We start from the raw sequence: 17,719 nt of genomic DNA, 5'->3' as shown, positions 1-17,719 counted from the left end.
GCAGGGGAGACGGGAAGCACCCGGATTGGGATCACCGACCCTGCTCCTGCCACCTCCCCAGCAGCCTTGAAAAGCCCCTTATCACCTTATAACCTAAACAAGTCGCTTTGTACCAGCCTCCCCGTCTCCGGCTTCTGCTGAGTTTTATAAACAACTTCCCCAAAGCGGCTGACGAGGATGTTTTCTCTCGCCTTAGGCAGCCCAGGAATGGGGGGTCCTGGCACCCTGGAAATGACTCGGTCGTGCCCCCCCCCCCTCCCCGCACCCATGAGGGCTGGCCTTTGGGTGCCATTGGTCCCCAAACGGGAGCCCAGGGGCGGACGGCTCCCGCTCCTGATGGGGATATAAAGGCTGGAAGAGCAGCCCCAGCTCTCTGAGCCGGGCTTTGCTGGAAGAAGGAAGGATGGGACCCGAAAGCGGCTTGATCTTCGCTCTTCTCTGCTGGGCGGCGGGTGAGGTGGCTGCCTACCCACCCTGGGACTTCTCTTGGGGTGATCCGGCAAGCCGGGGGGTGCGGCCAGACCCCTACGCCTGGTCTTGGGTGGAGGACCCCCAGTCTCGAGCCATCTCCAGCCGGCAGCCGGTGACAGTGCAGTGCCAGGAGGCTCAGCTGGTGGTGACGGTGCAGAGAGACCTCTTCGGCACCGGCCGCCTGGTCAACGCGGCCGACCTGACGCTGGGGCCGGCGGCGTGCAAGCATTCCTCGCTGAACCCCGCTCACAACACCGTCACCTTCACCGCCGGCCTCCACGAGTGTGGCAGCATCGTCCAGGTAAGACCTTCTCCCAGCGGTCCTTCCCCCAGTCCCGGCATCCCACCTGGCATCCCACCCCCCTCCCAGGAGCAGCTCCGGGCTGTGGGACCATGCACCGAGCATCTCCTGTGATGCCGGGGGATCTCTGGGTGCCGGACGCAGAGCACCATTGAGGAACACCCTAGGGGAAGGATGAGTGGGTATTACCCCCAAACCAGAGTGGGTTTTCCCCAAAGCTGCTTTGCCTTTTCAGACAGAAACACATCAATGGTGCAAAGACCCCACATCGGACCCATTTCACTCGTGTTTTGGCCCATTAGGAAGTTTAACTTGCCGAGAATGGAGCGGGGCTCCTTCTCCGTCCCCTTTTCCCCAGCTTTTTCCGCATTTCTTCAGCATTTCCCAGTTGGGAAAGGACGGCTACGTGGCTCGGTGGTGGTGGGAGGTGGGGTGGCCTCGCCACTGGCCTCTCACCGCTTTTCTGCCCAGATCACGCCGGATTCCCTCATCTACCGCACGCTCCTCAACTACGACCCCAGCCCTGCCAGCAACCCCGTCATCATCCGCAGCAACCCCGCTGTCATCCCCATCGAGTGCCACTACCCCAGGTGAGGCTTCCCCGTCCTCGGTACCCCCCAGTCCAGTCCCCAGGGGCCAGCACAGGGCCGTATCCTGATACGCGGTGGTCCTTGCCCAGGAGGGAGAACGTGACCAGCAACGCCATCCGACCCACCTGGGCTCCCTTCAGTTCCACGCTGTCGGCGGAGGAGAGGCTGATGTTCTCCCTGCGCCTCATGAACGGTAGGTGGGAAGCCATCCTGAGCTGCGGACAGGGATTTTTCCATCCTTTTCCCAGTGCGGGAGAGCTTGGGGACCCAGCACCTTACTGGGGAAGCCAACCTACCCCCTGGCAAACACCAGCGCTCCTGCTTTTGGGCTGAGCCTTGGCTCTGGGCCCACGGGAGCTTGGGGACGGCCACCCGAGCCACCCCTCCGTCCCCCTGCCTTTGTCACCCCGGCGCTGCCTTGCAGAGGACTGGAGTGCCGAGAGACCCTTCACTGGTTTCCAACTGGGTGACATCCTCAACATCCAAGCAGAGGTGGGCACTGAGAGCCACGTGCCGCTGCGGTTGTTCGTGGACAGCTGCGTGGCTGCCCTGAGCCCCGGCACAGATTCCTCACCCCACTATGCCATCATTGACTTCAACGGGTAAGTCCTGGGGACCCGCCGGCAGCGGCACGGGGGAGCAGGGACCCACCGGGATGCTGACACCCCCCCCTCCCCGACCTACCCCAGGTGCCTGGTTGATGGGAGGTCGGACGACACCAGCTCTGCCTTCATCACTCCCCGGCCCCGAGAGGACGTGCTGCGCTTCAGGATCGACGTGTTCAGGTTCGCGGGGGACGCCAGGAACCTGGTAAGGCTGCGTGTGTCCCTCCCCGCCAGCCCCAAACCGAGGCAGTGTCCCCCACCAGTGGGTCCCCAGCTCTCTCCTTTGCCTTTTCCGCAGATCTACATCACTTGCCACCTGAAGGTGACCCCAGTGGACCAAGCCCCGGACCCCCTGAACAAGGCTTGCTCCTTCAACAAAGCCAGAAACACGTGAGTAGCCGCCGCACCGGGATGGGGCAGGTTCCCCACCAGCATCCCTGGCGTGGCACGGGGATGCATCACGGACCCAGATTTAGGGGGGGGCACGAATGCTTTGTGGGTGCTGGAGGGGGGGCTCCGGTGATGATGCTCCCACCCTGCTACAGCTGGGCACCCGTGGAAGGCACCCGGGACATCTGCAGCTGCTGCGAGACGGGCAACTGCGAGTCCCCCGCTCTATCCCGGAGGCTCAACCCCCTGGAACGATGGCCCGGCCGCCGTTTCCGCCGCCACGATGCCGACGGTAAGGTCCCCGCGAGGACGGAGGGGACACGCCGGGGTTGCGGGATGAGCCTTCCTCATCATTCCTTCCTCCCTAGGGAAAGAGGCCGAAGCCGACGTGGTCATCGGCCCCGTGCTCCTCTCGAGGGACCCGGGGCCCGTGGGAGAGCGGCAGGAGGGAGGTCAAGGTGAGTCTCCGCCAGCCGTGGCTGATGGCACGGCCCCGGTGACAAGCTCTAACAGCCCCCCTTGGTTTTTCAGGTGAGGTGACGGTGGTGCCCAGTGTGGTGACAGGCCTGATCTGCGTGGTGGCTGGCATGGGGCTGGCCGGGGCAGTGCTGGCTGTCGGCATGGGGCGCAGGGGGTGCGCCCGTGCTTCGGTGTGAGCGTGGGGGGAAGAATCAAAGAAATAAAGCCTGGGAAGGACAGAGCGCGTCCGTGCTGCTCCCTCTGCGATGGCACCCTGGGGACACGCCTGGGCTGGGTGCCCTGCCAGGGAGGGAGCATCCGTCTCTGCCGTGTGGCCGTGGGGATGCCGGAGCCCCCCAGCTCTTGGGGAGGGGGGTCCCCAAATCTCCACTCGGATTTCAGCCCTCCCTGGAGCTCCGTTTTGGGAATTGCTCATGGGTGACACTGGGGACAGTCCCTTCTCCCTAGAGGAATCCCAGCTGTGTCCCCAGGCCACCGCTCTGGGGGGAAGGGGGGAGCAGAGCAGGGTGCGGGGGGGGCTTCGGCTTAGCCAGGGAAGGACCACAACTCCTTCGGGAGGGCGTTTTTGGGAAGGGACCCCTCTGGAAGGGGACAAGTGACAAGCCCCGGCACCCGGCGGGGGCCCGGCGCGGCTGATGCCCCGTGGGCGGGGCCCTCTCGCCTCGCCCCGCCCCCTCAGGCCCCGCCCCGTCCACAAGCTCCGCCCCCCCCCCCGCGCCGCCGCCGCGCTCTCTGTTCCCGCGGTTCCGGGCGCGGCTGCGGTTCTTCCCGCAGCGGCGGCCTCCGCTTCCCCTTCCTCTTCCTTTTCCCCTTCCCCTTCCACTCGTCGGCTCCGGGCCTGCCCTTCTCTGTGCCGGCTCCCGGGGCCGGGGCCGGGACCGGGGGGAATCCCGTGGCGAGAGCCCGGCGGAGGTCCCGGCCCCGGGGTTTCTGCCCGGCCCCGGGGTCAGCGTTGTCCCCCCTCCCCGGTCCCCCAGCACCGCGTTCGGCCCCAGCTCCCGCCCCAGGGCCTTCCTTCGGGCCCCGGCCCCGCGGTCTGTCCTTCAGCCCCGCGGGCGGGGTTTCTGCTCTCAGTCATTTGTTCTCCAGCCCCAGGGTCAGTATTCATCCAGCGCTACAGTTGGTATTCCAGCTTCAGTGGCCCGGTCGGTATTCCAGCCCTACAGTCTTTATTTCAGCTCTAAGCCCAGCCCTGCAGTCTTTCAGCTCCAGCTCTACATTCCCCTCCAGCCCCACGGTCGGAATTTTAGCCCCCACCTCAGGACCTTTATTTCAGCTCCAGCCCCACAGGCAGTATTTCTGCCCAGCCCTGGGGTTTTTATTTCAGCTCCAGCTCTGCATCATGTCACCTCCAGCCCCACAGTCTGTGGTTCAGCCCCAGCCCTTCTGTGTTTGTTTCTTCTCCAGCCGTACAATCTTTATTTCAGCCCCGGGGTCTTTATTTCAGCTCCAGCCCTGTGTCATCCCAGCCCTGGCTCCAGGGTTTTTATTCCAGCCCCAGGCCGCTGGGTGTATCCTCTGAGCCCCAGCCCTACAGTTGTTATTCCAGCTCTGCGACATCTCCGCTCCAGCTCCAGCCCCACGCTCGCAATTTCAGCCACAGCTCCGGGGCCTTTGTGTCAGCTCCAGCCCCACAGTCTGTGGTTCAGCTCCAGCCTCACACTGTGTATTTCAGAGCCAGCCCTACAGGCTCTGTTTCAGCCCCAGGGTCTCTATTCCAGCTGCGGCGACACAGTTGGTATTTCGGCTCCAGCTCTCTGGTGTCCCAGCTCCAGCCCCACGCTCCGTGTTCCTGCCCCAGCCCCACAATCTTTCCTCCGGCTCCGTCGGCACAGTCCGTCTTTCTGCTCCAGCTCCATGTCGTGTCAGCTCCAGCCCCACGCTGTGTATGTCAGAGCCAGCCCTACAGTCTTTACTTCAGCCCCAGTGTATTTTCGCTCCAGCTACGTGTATTTTTGCTCCAGCCCCAGCCCCCTCCTGTACAGGTTTTATGTCAGTCCCAGCTCTACAACCTTTATTCCGGCTCCAGCTCCGCATCCTTCCAGCTCCAAGCTGCTCCTCTTCTCACGGCAGCGCTGGGGCTGTGGACAAGGTTGTAATTCAATCACCGTCACCACTCCAGTAGCGGGAGGAGCTGTCGGAACTGGCCCAAAATCGCCTCGACTGGTGCGTCCTGAATCAAGCGTTGGCCCCCCCAGCCCCATTTCGCCCAGAGACTATCATCTCAGTGGGTTTGGCCCGGTGCATGCCGGCGTCCCGCACTTTGGGGGCAAATGTGACGGGACCCCCACCTCCGGTGAGGGTCCCACGGCCCCGCCCCACCCCACTCCCCAAATCCCCCCCCTCACTCTCACCTCCCCCACCCCCAGGCCCCTGAGCTGGCGTTTGGGGGCTGGGAACAGGCACTCGGCCTCCGCTTCCCTGTCCCAAACAGCAGCACGGGGGCTGCTGCTGACCCCCCAAAACACAGCCCTGAGCCCCCAGCAGCACCCGGCTCCACTCCCCAGCGCAGCCCTTCGGCTCCATGTCAGGGGCTGGGACCGGAGCCGGCTCCGCCCGAACCAATCCCGTACCGACCACCCGCGCCCCACCCTGCTTCCCTCCGTCCAATCGCAGCCCGCTCTTTCAATCCGGCCCCGCTCCGCCCTGCTCCACTCTGCCCAATCCCAGCCCGTCCTTTCAATCCGGCCCCGCTCCGCCCTGCTCCACTCTGCCCAATCCCAGCCCGTCCTTTCAATCCGGCCCCGCTCCGCCCTGCTCCACTCTGCCCAATCCCAGCCCGTTCTTTCAATCCGGCCCCGCCCCGCCCTGCTCCACTCTGCCCAATCTCAGCCCGTGCTTTCGATCCGGCCCGGGCTCCGGGGCCCCGCCGCTCCCGTTGCCCGCAGGCCCCGATCCCGCCGCCGCCGCTCCGGGAACCGCGGCCCGGCAGGAGGCGGAGGGATCCCGGTCCCCGCGCGGTCCCTCGGAGAGATCCAGGCGTCGCTGCGAGCTGCGGCGGTTCCCGGCTCTGGAGATGGAACGGCGACCGGGAGCGGGCTCGCTGCGGAGGCCCAACAGGGATTGAAGCGGCGGCATCGGATTGGTGGAGCGCAGCCGGCCGGGGCGGGGTCGGATTGAAAGGACGGGCTGGGATTGGGCGGAGCGGAGCCGGTCGGGGCGCGGCCTGTCGGGGCGGGATTGGCGGGGTCGGGCACCGCCTCGGTGCGGGATTGGCGGGACGGGACTGGCGGGCCGGGGCCGGAGGCCGTGGAGCGCGGCGGCGCTGCCGAGGGCCGGGGCCCGGCTCCCCGCGGGGGTGGGGGGGCTGGGTCGGAAATACCGCGTTGTGTTATTATAAACCTAATGTCTGATGGCGACCGACGGGTAATAAAGTGTAACGCGGCGCAGTGAAGCTTTGCGGGGGGGCGGGGGCTGGTTCCTGCCCGCGGGAGGGGCTGCCCTAGTTCCCAAGCTCTTCTCTCCCCGGGCACCGGGGAGGGATTTGGGGATTTGGGGAGTGGGGTGGGGCCGTGGGACCCTCACCGGAGGTGGGGGTCCCGTCACATTTGCCCCCAAAGTGCGGGACGCCGGCATGCACCGGGCCAAACCCACTGAGATGATAGTCTCTGGGCGAAATGGGGCTGGGGGGGCCAACGCTTGATTCAGGACGCACCAGTCGAGGCGATTTTGGGCCAGTTCCGACAGCTCCTCCCGCTACTGGAGTGGTGACGGTGATTGAATTACAACTTTGTCCACAGCCCCAGCGCTGCCGTGAGAAGAGGAGCAGCTTGGAGCTGGAAGGATGCGGAGCTGGAGCCGGAATAAAGGTTGTAGAGCTGGGACTGACATAAAACCTGTACAGGAGGGGGCTGGGGCTGGAGCAAAAATACACGTAGCTGGAGCGAAAATACACTGGGGCTGAAGTAAAGACTGTAGGGCTGGCTCTGACATACACAGCGTGGGGCTGGAGCTGACACGACATGGAGCTGGAGCAGAAAGACGGACTGTGCCGACGGAGCCGGAGGAAAGATTGTGGGGCTGGGGCAGGAACACGGAGCGTGGGGCTGGAGCTGGGACACCAGAGAGCTGGAGCCGAAATGCCAACTGTGTCGCCGCAGCTGGAATAGAGACCCTGGGGCTGAAACAGAGCCTGCAGGGTAGGAGCGGAAATGAAACCTGTAGGGCTGGCTCTGAAATACACAGTGTGGGGCTGGAGCTGAACCACAGACTGTGGGGCTGGAGCTGACACAAAGGCCCCGGAGCTGTGGCTGAAATTGCGAGCGTGGGGCTGGAGCTGGAGCGGAGATATCGCAGAGCTGGAGCTGGAATAACAACTGTAGGGCTGGGGCTCAGAGGATACACCCAGCGGCCTGGGGCTGGAATAAAAACCCTGGAGCCAGGGCTGGGATGACACAGGGCTGGAGAAGAAACAAACACAGCAGGGCTGGGGCTGAAACACAGACTGCGGGGCTGGAGCCGAAATAAAGACCCTGAGGCTTGAGGGGAAAGAATGCAGGGCTGGAGCTGGAATAAAAACCACGGGGCTGGGCAGAAATACCGACCACGGGGCTGAAGCACAGACCGCGGGGCCGGGGCCCGAAGGAAGGCCCTGGGGCGGGAGCTGGGGCCGAACGCGGTGCTGGGGGTCCGGGGAGGGGGGACAACGCTGACGCCGGGGCCGGGCCCCCCCCGCCGGGCTCTCGCCACGGGACCCCCTCCGGTCCCGGCCCCACTCACCGTCGCCGCCGAGGTCCTCCGGGGCGGCTGCAACGGGAGGCGGCTGCTCCGGGCGGGGAAACCGCAGCCGAAGCCGAAGAAGCCGAAGCCGAAGCGGGAGGAGCCGGAGCAGCGCTGGGAACCAACCCCGATGCGCGAACGTGAAGGGGCGGAGCCTAAATGGGCGGAGCGAGGAAAAGGGGCGGTTCCGGGGGCGGGGCGCGGAGATTGCAGGGGCGGGGCGTGGGGAAAGGGGCGGGGCGGGCGGGACCGGCTGGGGACGTGGGCCACGAGTGGGGAGTGGGAGCTGGCGATGGGGGACAGAAGGTGTGGGGGGACGTGGGCGGGGGGATGACGACACACAGGATCTGGTGGCAGGGCTGTGGCTCCCAAAGCGCAAAGGATGCCACCGAGTGGGTGGCTGTGTCCCACGCCCCCCTCTCCCCACTCAGGGCAGGGAGTGAGGAATAATTGGGGCATCTCGGGGAGTACATCCTTCCCACCCCCGCCGTGTGTTGTGGCCTTTGCTCCCCAGCATCCAAGATAAAAGGACAAGAGGAAAAAAACAACAGCTTTCCCTTAGTGCGTCCCTCTGGAGAGATCCCCATCCCACTGGTGGCCCGAGGACATCCCGGGACATCCCTCGGGCAGCTGTCACGGTGGCACGATGCCTGTTGTCCTGGCACTGCGGCCTCAGTTAGACGCTGAACCCTCAAAAGCAACGTGTTTTAATGATTTCTGGTTTTAAAGCTCGTGAAAATAATAATAATATTAATAATAAAAATAATAATAAACCAAGACTTCCAGTCATCTCAAGGACTCCCCTCCCTATTTTTAAAAGTGGAACAGATCCCGGCCAGGGCAGCAGCTCCAAATCCGGGCTGTCTTCTCCCCCCCGGGGAGGTGGCATTGCTGGAGACCACCCCCCCTTCCCCCCAAAAAATGCTGAAGGGGTTAAAGACTACAGAGCTCTCTATTGCTAATATGCGATTTACATCATTTATACAGCATTTATGGGCCCCTGCCTTTATTCCAGCTAAAACTCAGCATCGGTTTCCCTTAGGAAATGGAAAAAAAAAAAAAGAAGGTTAAAGAAAAGTTAAGTATAAAAAAATATCTCAAAGAGTCGTTCTCGCTTCCCCTCCTTTTAACGTGAAGAAATGTGGGGGGGGCTTGGGGGGGGGTGTCAAGGAGCTGCTGATGGGCTCCGGGGTCTCCGGTGGGACAGAGGAGCCAGCTCAGGCACTTTCTCGCGAGGGGGACAAAGGCTGTGGCAGGTGACGTCCCTCTGGCCCTGCTCCCATCAAGATCTGAAAGAAGACAAAAAAAAAACCAAAAAACCAAAACCAAAAACAACCCAGGATTTGAGAAATGGGCTTAGGAAGACATTAAAAAAAGTTATTTCAAAGGCGGCAGGGGGGTTCTTTTGAAAGTCAACTTCATTATTCCCTGGAATAACAAGGAAATTCAATATAAATACTCAAAAGGGAGCGAGACACCAGCCCCCAGCTCCATCGCTGGCCAAATCCAGCTTTTTTTTTTTGATGCTCGCAGAGAAAACCCAAATGAAAGGGAGAAAAAAAGGAATTACACTACTCGGGTCCGACCCCCATCTCTAGTTTTTTTGACGGTCAAGGGAAGAACAGAGAAGGAGAGATGGACAGAGAAGGACAGAAGGACGTCTCCTTACTGGGAAATCTTGCAGTTTGTCGTGGCGACGTAGCGTCCGGTGTAATGGATGTTGCACCTCACCACGTTGTTGGTGAAGTCTGACTCCAGGACGATGTATTTGGGGTTCACTTGAACCTAAAGATGGGGGAAAGGGAAGGAAAAACACCCCCAAAAATTACTAAGAAGGGGGACGAGCAGCGCCTAAACCCGTGTTAAAGGGATGGTACAAAAAAAAGTGGGTGGTCCCGAACCCGATGGTTAAGAGGATCCCAAGCCGCCCCCAAATCGGCAATGTTTGCCCCTAAAAATCTCCCCCAACGACCCTGGCCACCTTTAAGACGTAATTCCCCGGCTGCACGTCCGTTATATCGATCCACTGGCAGTCGATGTCAGCGTTGTAGGTGTCGTAGCAGCCCGGGCTCAAGCCCTGCGGGGAGAAAAGGGGGTTCAGGTTATGTTGGGGGGGGTGGTGGCGTGTGAACCCCGAGGAGCCCTTCAAGCATCCTCCCCCCCTGCAAAGGCACCTGGGTGTGGGCCGTGCAGGCGTAACGCTTCAGGTTGCCGAAATCACAGGTGGTGTCCTCCAGGCAGAAGCTGGCCTTGTGGCCCTCGGCCACCTTCCTCCCCGTGGTGGCATCCAGCAGGTCGTAGTGGCTGAACTCATCCATGCTGTGGTAGTGCCTGGGGACGGAGGGAGGGACGACCGACGACAGAGTCAGGGTGACCCCCCCGAATGGTGCCGTCCCCTCCCCAGATGGGATTCTGGGGGCTGCCCATCAACGTGGGTCCGCACCGGCTTGCCAGCTCCCTCCTTGGGGACGTTAATTGCAGGAGCTTGGTGGCTTTAGGGACAAAGAGGGGAAGCAAGGTAACACCCCCCCCCCCCCCGCCCCAAGCTCTCAAAGCAAAGCCACAAAAAGGGGGAAACGCCATTAAAAAAGCCTTAAAAGTGCCATGAAAAGGAGGGCTGATGGAGGGGAGGTGGGGACACTCACTGGTGGCAACTGTGCCATTCCCAGCTGTGCCGGGGCCGGCTGGGCAGAAAGTCGGCCGTGCCCTGGTTCTTCACCCGCTGGGGAAACCGCAGGAGCACCCGCACGTCGTAGTCGGTGGCTTCGGCGGTGTAGGCGGTGCTGGGGACATCAAGGAAGGTCAATGCCAATGTCCACCCCCTCCTCCCAGCCCTCGGCCCCCCAGCCCTGGGGGACAGGAGCTCCGGCAGGTTCAGCCCCGGCACCCCTGGGGAGGCAAATCCCCAGCGATCGCCTCTGTAGGGAGAGTTTCCTCCGCGGAAAAGGAAACGATGAAAAAAGAAGAGGGAGAGGAGAGAAGGTCCCCTGCCCTGCAGCACCTGCCAGACCCTTCCTTTGTGCTTGGCTTTGCTCTTCGCTTTGCCTTTGCCCTTTCCTTTCCCCTTCCCTCTTTCCTCCTCTTCTCCTCTCCTTCATCCTTCTACCCCTTCCCTTCCCCTTTCTGCTTTCCTTTACCCTTTCTTGCTCATCTCCTTCATCTTTCTCCATCTTTTTCCTCCTTCCCCTTCCTTCCTCCCTTTCCCACTCTTTCCTCCATCCTTCTTCTCCTTCCCCTTCCCTTTCCCATTTCCTCTTTGCTTTGCTTTTCCCTTCCCTTCTCTCCTCCTTTCTTTTCCTTCACCCTCTTTCCCTTTCCTTCTCCTCCTCCACCCTTCTCCTCCTTCCCCTTTCCTCTTCCCTCCATCCTTCTTCCTCCATCCTTCTCTTTCATCCTTCTCCTTCCTCTTTCCACTCCCCTAGCCTTCCCTTTCCTCTTCCTTTTCCCCTTAGCTCTTCCCTTTCCCCTTTCCTCCTCCAGCCTTCTCCTCCACCAGCGCGTCCCCCCATTCCTCCCCATATCCCCCTCACCCCAGGACCCCCCCGTCTCCCCCCACGTCCCCATCTCCCCCCGGCCCCAGGACACAACCCACCCCCCCCCGTGGTTGCTCCTACCTGGCCAGGCACTTCTCCTCGGCCGCGCAGCGTAGCGAGTACAGGTGAGCTCGCTGCACGTAGGTGGACGCTTGCACGTAGTTGGGGTCCGGCACCAAGTCGGGGAGACCTGCCAGGAGGACGGGGACAGCCCTGAGGACGGGGACAGACCTTGGGGACAAGGCTTGGGGACGCAGCGGTGCCCTCCTCGAAGCAGCCAGCCCTGACCTCCTGGGGAAGTTTTGCTTCGGTCACCACCATGTTTTTTTAATTTGAAGCTGCAGGCGGAAAATCCTCCCTCTCCCTCCCATTCCCCCCCCAACCCCCCCACCCCGGGTTCCTGCTGGCAAATCCCAATCCTCCATTTTCCTACAGCGGGATTGCTCAACCCATCCTCCTGGAAGCGATTACACCCAGCCCTGGCCGGCCGCCCTGCGAGGGGTTATTGGGGTCCCCCCGAGCCCCCAGACTCCCACCCCTGTGGCAGCCAGGAACGGGGGGTGACAAGAGCCCCCAGAAAGGGAGGGTTCCTATTTCCTGCCCTGTTTCCTGTTTTTCACCCCAAACCAGGGGTGAGAGTGGGGGCTCTGCTGACCCCAGCCCTCCCACCCCGCGCCTTTAGCCCTCCTCTCCTTCAATTCGTGATGTCGCCCTGTGCTTGGGGCCAAGCCAGAGCAGGCTGCGGACAGACAGACAGACAGACAGAGGGACGGGCGGGGGCTGCCTCGCTTTCCAAAAGCATTACGGAGCCCAGCTGGAGCCAGAACTTACCCCCCCACCCCCCACCCCGCAACGCCCTTTCACACCTCCCCTTCCCAAAGGCTCCTCCGGGACCAGCGACCCAGAAAGCATCCTTACATCTGCCCCTCAAGAAGGACCGGGATGGGAGGGGACGGTCCCCAGGCGCTCCGTTCCTCAGTTTCCCTTCTCACAGCCCTCTGCAAAGCCAAGCCCTGCTCCGCAACAACCTCTGCTTAGCATCTCTCCTTCCTGCGAGCTTGCCGGCCTGTCCCCATCCCCATCCCCGTCCCCGTCCCCGTCCCCATCCCTGTCCCCATCCCCATCCTCATCCCTGTCCCCATCCCCATCCCCGTCCTTGTCCCCATCCTCATCCCCAACTTCAACCCTATCTTCATTGCCGTCTTCGCCTACATCCTCATCCCCATCCCCGTCCCCATCCTCACCCTTCATCCTCATCCTCACCCCCTTACCCGTCCCCATCCTCACCCTTCATCCTCATCCTCACCCCCTTACCCATCCCCATCCTCACCCTTCATCCTCATCCTCACCCTCTTACCCATCCCCATCCCCATCTTCATGCCCATACCCATCTTCATCCCCATCCCCATGCCCATACCCATCCTCATCTTCATCCCCATCTTCATCTCCATCCTCATCCCCATCCCCTTTCAAGGGACCGGGGGGACTCCAGCCACATCAGCTCCTCCCTTTGCACCCAGACACTTGCCAGCACGTTTCCCTTTTTTCCCTTCCTATTTCTTTATCCCTATTTTCCCTTTTTTTTCCACGGGCAAAAAGAACAATGCCTTCTTGTTTCTTGGCCTGTCTTCCCTCGAGGGATCACGTCACTCCATTGGAGCTCGTTTCCTGCCCCGCTTGCTTGGTCATCGCTGCTGATGTAATACCCGGGGGGGGGGGGGGCGCGCACACCAGGGGAGAAAATTGGGAGAGCTTGGAAAGACTCCCCCCGCCCCCCTTAAAAAAATTAATAATAATAAAAAGTGATGGAGAAAGACCCCTGGGCCCCGTCCCACTTGCAAGAGGAACATTTGTCATCATTTATAAACCAGCTTTTCCTCCCCGCTGTTGTTTATAATAAATTCTTGGACGCTCCGGAGAGAAACCCGACTCCTTTACCAACGGGGAGTTTTATTTTCCCCCCACGACGGAGCTCGCCCTGGATGGCCCCGTTGTTATTGTAGGGTCTCACGCCTGGTTTTCGGCTCAGGCCCGGCAGCGAAGGGTCAGACCGCAAGCGCCGGCATCGCTGGGGTTAATGGGATGTCAGGATCCGGCCTCACCACCCTCCAAATGTCCCCTTATCACAGCAGGGCACCGAACTGTCCCCATCAGGGGCTGGCCAAATCCTGATCCTTTTTGATGAGCCAGCACTTTTCCACCTCCTGCAAGTCAGGGGGCCTGGCAGCCCCCCGCTATCGCCTCCAAAAAGGGACAACCACAGCAAGAAAATGTTTGTTTTTCCTCCTCCGCCCCTCAGCCTGCCCCGGGGAGCTGCCAGAGAAGATTTCCTTCTTATTCACCATGAAAATTAGAATAATAAAAAAAGGCAGGCCTGCTCCCCGCCGCGCTGTTTGTGCAGGTGTGCCGGGCTTAGCCGAAAAAATCCCAGCTCCAGCAGTTTTCCGAGAGGGCGGCTGCTTCGCCTCCCTGTGCCCGGCAAGTGCTGGGTCCCCGGCCCTGGAGACGCAGGGACCACTGACGGGGGGTGGCTGTGAGCAGTAGGGATGGGGACCTGGGGACACCCCCGAGCGACCGAGACGCACCCCTTCGTCCCTCCATCCCACCCCTGCGGCATCCCTCCTCCAGCACCTCCTGGAGCATCCCTTCATCCCCCCTCCCCCCTCCCCAGCCCAGCCCCACTGAATCTTCCCCCAGTCCCCGGCTGGTTGTTAAATGCCTTAAGAGAGCAAGAAAATCAACCCAAACCCATGCCCAAGCCCACAAAAGGGAGACTTTCCCAGCGAGAGTGTCATCTCCTGGCTCAGGTGCCCCATCCGTGGGTGATGGCATCCTCAGGAGCCACCACGAGTCAAGCTTAGTGGGTACCGAAATCCCCATCACTCCGTGGGATTTCCCAAACCCGCTCTCATTCAAAAACCAACCCAGGGCGACCCGTTCGCACGAGGGAAAGGCAAAAAAACCCTGCTGGAGATGGAGGAAAGCGGAGAGGAGGGGTCTGGGGAGGGGTGAGGGTGAGGAAGCCCCTGAAGATGCCTCCTGGGGGGTGGTCAAAAGCGGGGAGCACCAGTAAGACCCGGCACCTCAGTTGAACCCCACGAGGAGAGGTGGGCTATCCGTCCCCACGGCTTAGATGCCACGTGGGCTTGGATTTCACCAGCCATGACCTCCTTTGCATGAGATGACTCGGCTCCTGAGCGAGACTCGGGTGACGCTCGGGTCTTCCGCAGCGGTCGCGAGCAGGAGACGTGAAGACTTTTGGTGTCTCCTCCCCATCTCCTTGCCAAAGCCCGGTCTGCTGCATTTATCCCCTTCCCTTGACCAAGCCACATGAGACGATCCTCTCCCACCTCCGCCACGGCCTGGCCACCTATAAATTTAGGGCTGGAAACGAATTCAGCTCTCACCTTCTAAGACGTCTTCTTTGGCTGGTTCGGAGGGAGGGAGGGAGGCGGCCGACCCCCAGTGCTCGCGCAAACCCCAGTAAACCCCCTCATAAAAGCCGTTGGGATCTAATTGCTTAATTAACCCCCCAGGTGCCCCAGCGAGGGGCTGGGAATGCCGCGCATTCCTGGCGGAGCCGGCCGGGATTAGGAGGCTCTTAAAGAGCTTAGGCGCGTAATTAACATCTGATTCGGCTTTATAAAGTGTTTTGACCAATTAAGAAACCTGCCTGAAGGGTGGCCCTGCAGGTGACAGGCTCGGAGGGTTTTTTGGTGACCCCCAAGGAGGTGACAGCTTTCCCCAAACAAAGCTTGGCTGGAGAGAGCAGCAGGTGACCCGGAGGAGAGGCCAGGCAGTGGGGTGGCCCCAGAGAGCCACCTCCCTGGCCTGGTGGGATGATCTTCAGTCCCTTCTTTAGATTTATTAAGGAAAAATGTGAAGAAGGAGGCTGGGGGCTTCTGCACCCAGAGGTGGGTGTCCCGTTGCTGGGCTCATTGGCCAGCGAGGGTTGTCCACCCACCCATGAGCACCCCCATCCCCCTGGCAGAGCCGCAGCACCTCCACCTCCTCCCCGAGCTTCCAGGGATCCGTGAAGGCCACAGCCTTTGCCATCGGGGAGAAGATAAGCTTGGCAGGCATCTTCCCACTTCCCTCTGTCGCCTCGGGACATCTGCAGGGCAGCCGTCCCCAGGCACCCCTCCCCGGAGCCACGGGACCGCCGGCATCCCTCATCCCTGCATCCCTCATCCTTGCATCCCTTGCCCGGCAGGAGCGGCTGCTCCCGTCGAGGCCGCGGGAGATGCGGAGGGAGATCCTCTCCGCGCAAACCCTGTCCCCAAGCTCTTTCGCACACATCTTCAGCAGGGCCGGCCGGACCTCGGGCTGACCCAGCCCGGCTGCTCTCGCTGTGTTTACTCGCTCACACGCAATGGGGCAGGGCTGGGACGAACGCTTCCCCCAGCACAAACCCTCGGGGATGGGTTTTTCCCAGAAACCAGGGACGGGGCTGGATGGGTTATGGGGTCAGACAGGTCAGAGGCTCCAGCTGAGATGGCTTTCCCGAGGGACAGGCAGGGAACAGATCCCCCAGGCTGCTGCTCCTCACGCCCTCCAGCCTTGCTTCCAATTTCACCACGGAGCAAAAACCCTCTCAGCAAGCCTCAGCCAAAAGCCACAGGATTTCATCAGGATTGGGGTCAGTAGGACGTGAAACGACGGCGTCCCTGCTGCGACCTTGGTCCCCTGCTGCGGCCGGCACGGGGCGGGCAACGGGGGTGATCGGCCCCGGGTGAGGCAGCGCAGATCCACCCGTAAACCAAGCGTGTCCCGGCACCGGGCACGCGGCCGGGACGACCCGGGACACGGCCCTGTCCTACCCCAGGAGCACAGCGTGCCCCCCAACCCACGGCACGCAGCCACGCCGTGCCGGCAGGATGACCGAGGACACGGTCACGGGCGCACCCCGCAAATCCCGGGATGACCTGGGATGTGGCACAGACCCACCCCAAGCTCAGACCCCGCTGGGACTTGCTCCTTCACACCCCCCCCCCCCCGCCGCCTTCCCTTTCCCCTCTCTTTTTCACCCCTTCAAACATCGTTCCCAAAACACGGAGGGGTCTCCAACAGCCCCTCGGTGACCCCTCGGCGGCCGCCCGGCCGCATTTGTCCCCGTAGCACCGGGGCAGCATCCTGGGAGAGCGACCGGCACCAGACGTGGGTGCAGAGGGCTCTGCACCTCGGGGATGCCCTCTCCCCGGCTGAAGGTGCACCCAGGGCACCGTCCCACCCCGGGGAGCTGCCACCCGCCCCAGGGTAGCCCCCAGACTCACCCCGTCCGCCGTGGCTGGGCCTGTAGACGCTGCCCACGCTGACCCGAGCTTGGCTATCGGGGACGGCTTGCGGCATTTCGGGGCTCCTGACGGGCAGGTAGGGCTCGGGCCGAGGAACCCCGTAAGGTTCCGGCGCCCGAAAAGGCGGCTGCGGCTCGTAGGGTGGGTACTGGCCCCCGTACCCCGTCCCGGCGGGAGCTTGTAGGTTATCCGCCGCCGCGACGCCGTGGCCGACGGGTTGCCGGTTGGCGTACGAGTCCGGGCCGCCCTGCTCCGGCGAACCCCCAGCGTCGTGGTACAAGCTATGGGAGTACCGGCGGTCCAGCCCGTCGACCGGTTGAGGGGCGGCGGGCACGTAGGGGCGTTCGGCCGCCGGGTAGTAACCCTGGGCTCTATAGGGGTTCTGTTCCTCCCCGTAGTCCTCGTAGCGTGCCCGGCCTTGGAAGGGGTACACCACGCTGGCGCCCGCCGCCGCCGAAGCCACGGCCGCCCCGCCGGCGCCCCGGTAATAGGTGTACGCCTCGTCGTAGGCCCGGGGCGCCTCGTAGGGCTCGTACTGGGGGGCGAAGGGGAACTGGGGGTACGCCGGCTGCCCGACGGAGGCGTAGGCGAAGGACGATGACGAGGAGGACGGTTGACGCGAACGGCCGGCGGGCCGTCCCCGTTGCGAAGCGGTCCCGTCGCCCACCGGTCCCTCCCGCCAATTTTCGGGCACCTGCCCGAAACCGAAGGGATGCCTCGTCTGGCCCCGCACCGTTTCGGAACCCGGCCGCGGCGGTACCACCGGTGCCTGCCGCCGAACGTTGCCCGTTGTTGTTGTTGTTCCTCCTCCTCCTCCTCCTCCTCCTCCTCCGCTCAGCGCTCCCGCCAACAACAACCGGTTCCCTCCGGGTCTCTCTTGCCCGGCCGGGACGTACTCGGCGCCAGTATTAAGCAGGCTGTAAACGCGGCCGTTGTTCTCCCACTGGATCAGCTGCCTCCAAGGCTGCCCGCCGCCGCCCGCCTGTTCCTGCCCGCCCGCCAGCAGGCACAACCCGCAACCCAACGCTGCCCACAACCCCCAAGCTCCCCCCGGTTCCATCCCGCTGGTCCTTTCCGCCGTTGAAGTTTTTTTTTTTTCCCCCCCCCCCGCCCCCAGCCCCGGTGGAGCGGCCGCGCTCGGCGGCGGCGGCGGCGGCGGCGGAGGGAAGCGGGGAGGCGGGTCGCCGCCGGGTCCTAAGGACCGCCTCCGGGTCGGATCCTGCCCTCCGGGAGGAAGGGCCGCGGAGGTGCTGCCTTGCCGGCCAAGTGTATCCCCTCGGGAGAGAAAACAAACAAACAAACCCACCCCCCCCACACACACACACGCACAGAGCGA

General features: G+C 62.6%; 2 protein-coding genes across 2 annotated transcripts; one reads left to right on the top strand and one right to left on the bottom strand.

The window, feature by feature from the left end:
* The first annotated feature begins 384 nt into the window (after positions 1-384).
* LOC126043650 (zona pellucida sperm-binding protein 3-like) lies at positions 385-3,018 on the top strand. Its single transcript, XM_049812385.1, has 9 exons — positions 385-772; positions 1,244-1,362; positions 1,452-1,555; positions 1,787-1,964; positions 2,052-2,172; positions 2,266-2,357; positions 2,513-2,649; positions 2,726-2,815; positions 2,889-3,018. Exons 1-9 carry the CDS (start codon positions 404-406, stop codon positions 3,011-3,013), a joined length of 1,335 nt encoding a protein of 444 aa, XP_049668342.1. The 5' UTR covers positions 385-403; the 3' UTR covers positions 3,014-3,018.
* A 6,203-nt stretch (positions 3,019-9,221) lies between these two features.
* Positions 9,222-17,443, bottom strand: LOXL1 (lysyl oxidase like 1). Its single transcript, XM_049812371.1, has 6 exons — positions 16,363-17,443; positions 11,171-11,279; positions 10,202-10,339; positions 9,731-9,887; positions 9,538-9,633; positions 9,222-9,341 (listed from the first exon to the last, which is right to left on the bottom strand). Exons 1-6 carry the CDS (start codon positions 17,441-17,443, stop codon positions 9,222-9,224), a joined length of 1,701 nt encoding a protein of 566 aa, XP_049668328.1.
* Positions 17,444-17,719: the final 276 nt, after the last annotated feature.

This window comes from Accipiter gentilis, chromosome 10 (genome assembly GCF_929443795.1).
Source record: "Accipiter gentilis chromosome 10, bAccGen1.1, whole genome shotgun sequence".
Classification (NCBI taxonomy): domain Eukaryota; kingdom Metazoa; phylum Chordata; class Aves; order Accipitriformes; family Accipitridae; genus Astur; species Astur gentilis.
Note: the sequence above shows the minus strand (reverse complement) of the source record. Positions and strands in the feature narration are given on the sequence as shown.

Excerpts from the sequence above, each read along its gene's own strand:
- LOC126043650 (XM_049812385.1), top strand. The coding sequence starts at position 404 with ATGGGACCCGAAAGCGGCTTGATCTTCGCTCTTCTCTGCTGGGCGGCG. Across the intron at positions 1,965-2,051 it reads GCCATCATTGACTTCAACGG|GTGCCTGGTTGATGGGAGGT; the intron begins GTAAGTCCTGGG and ends GACCTACCCCAG. Across the intron at positions 2,358-2,512 it reads TTCAACAAAGCCAGAAACAC|CTGGGCACCCGTGGAAGGCA; the intron begins GTGAGTAGCCGC and ends ACCCTGCTACAG.
- LOXL1 (XM_049812371.1), bottom strand. The coding sequence starts at position 17,443 with ATGGAACCGGGGGGAGCTTGGGGGTTGTGGGCAGCGTTGGGTTGCGGG. Across the intron at positions 9,888-10,201 it reads GAATGGCACAGTTGCCACCA|GCACTACCACAGCATGGATG; the intron begins GTGAGTGTCCCC and ends CTCCGTCCCCAG. Across the intron at positions 9,342-9,537 it reads CGGGGAATTACGTCTTAAAG|GTTCAAGTGAACCCCAAATA; the intron begins GTGGCCAGGGTC and ends CCCCATCTTTAG.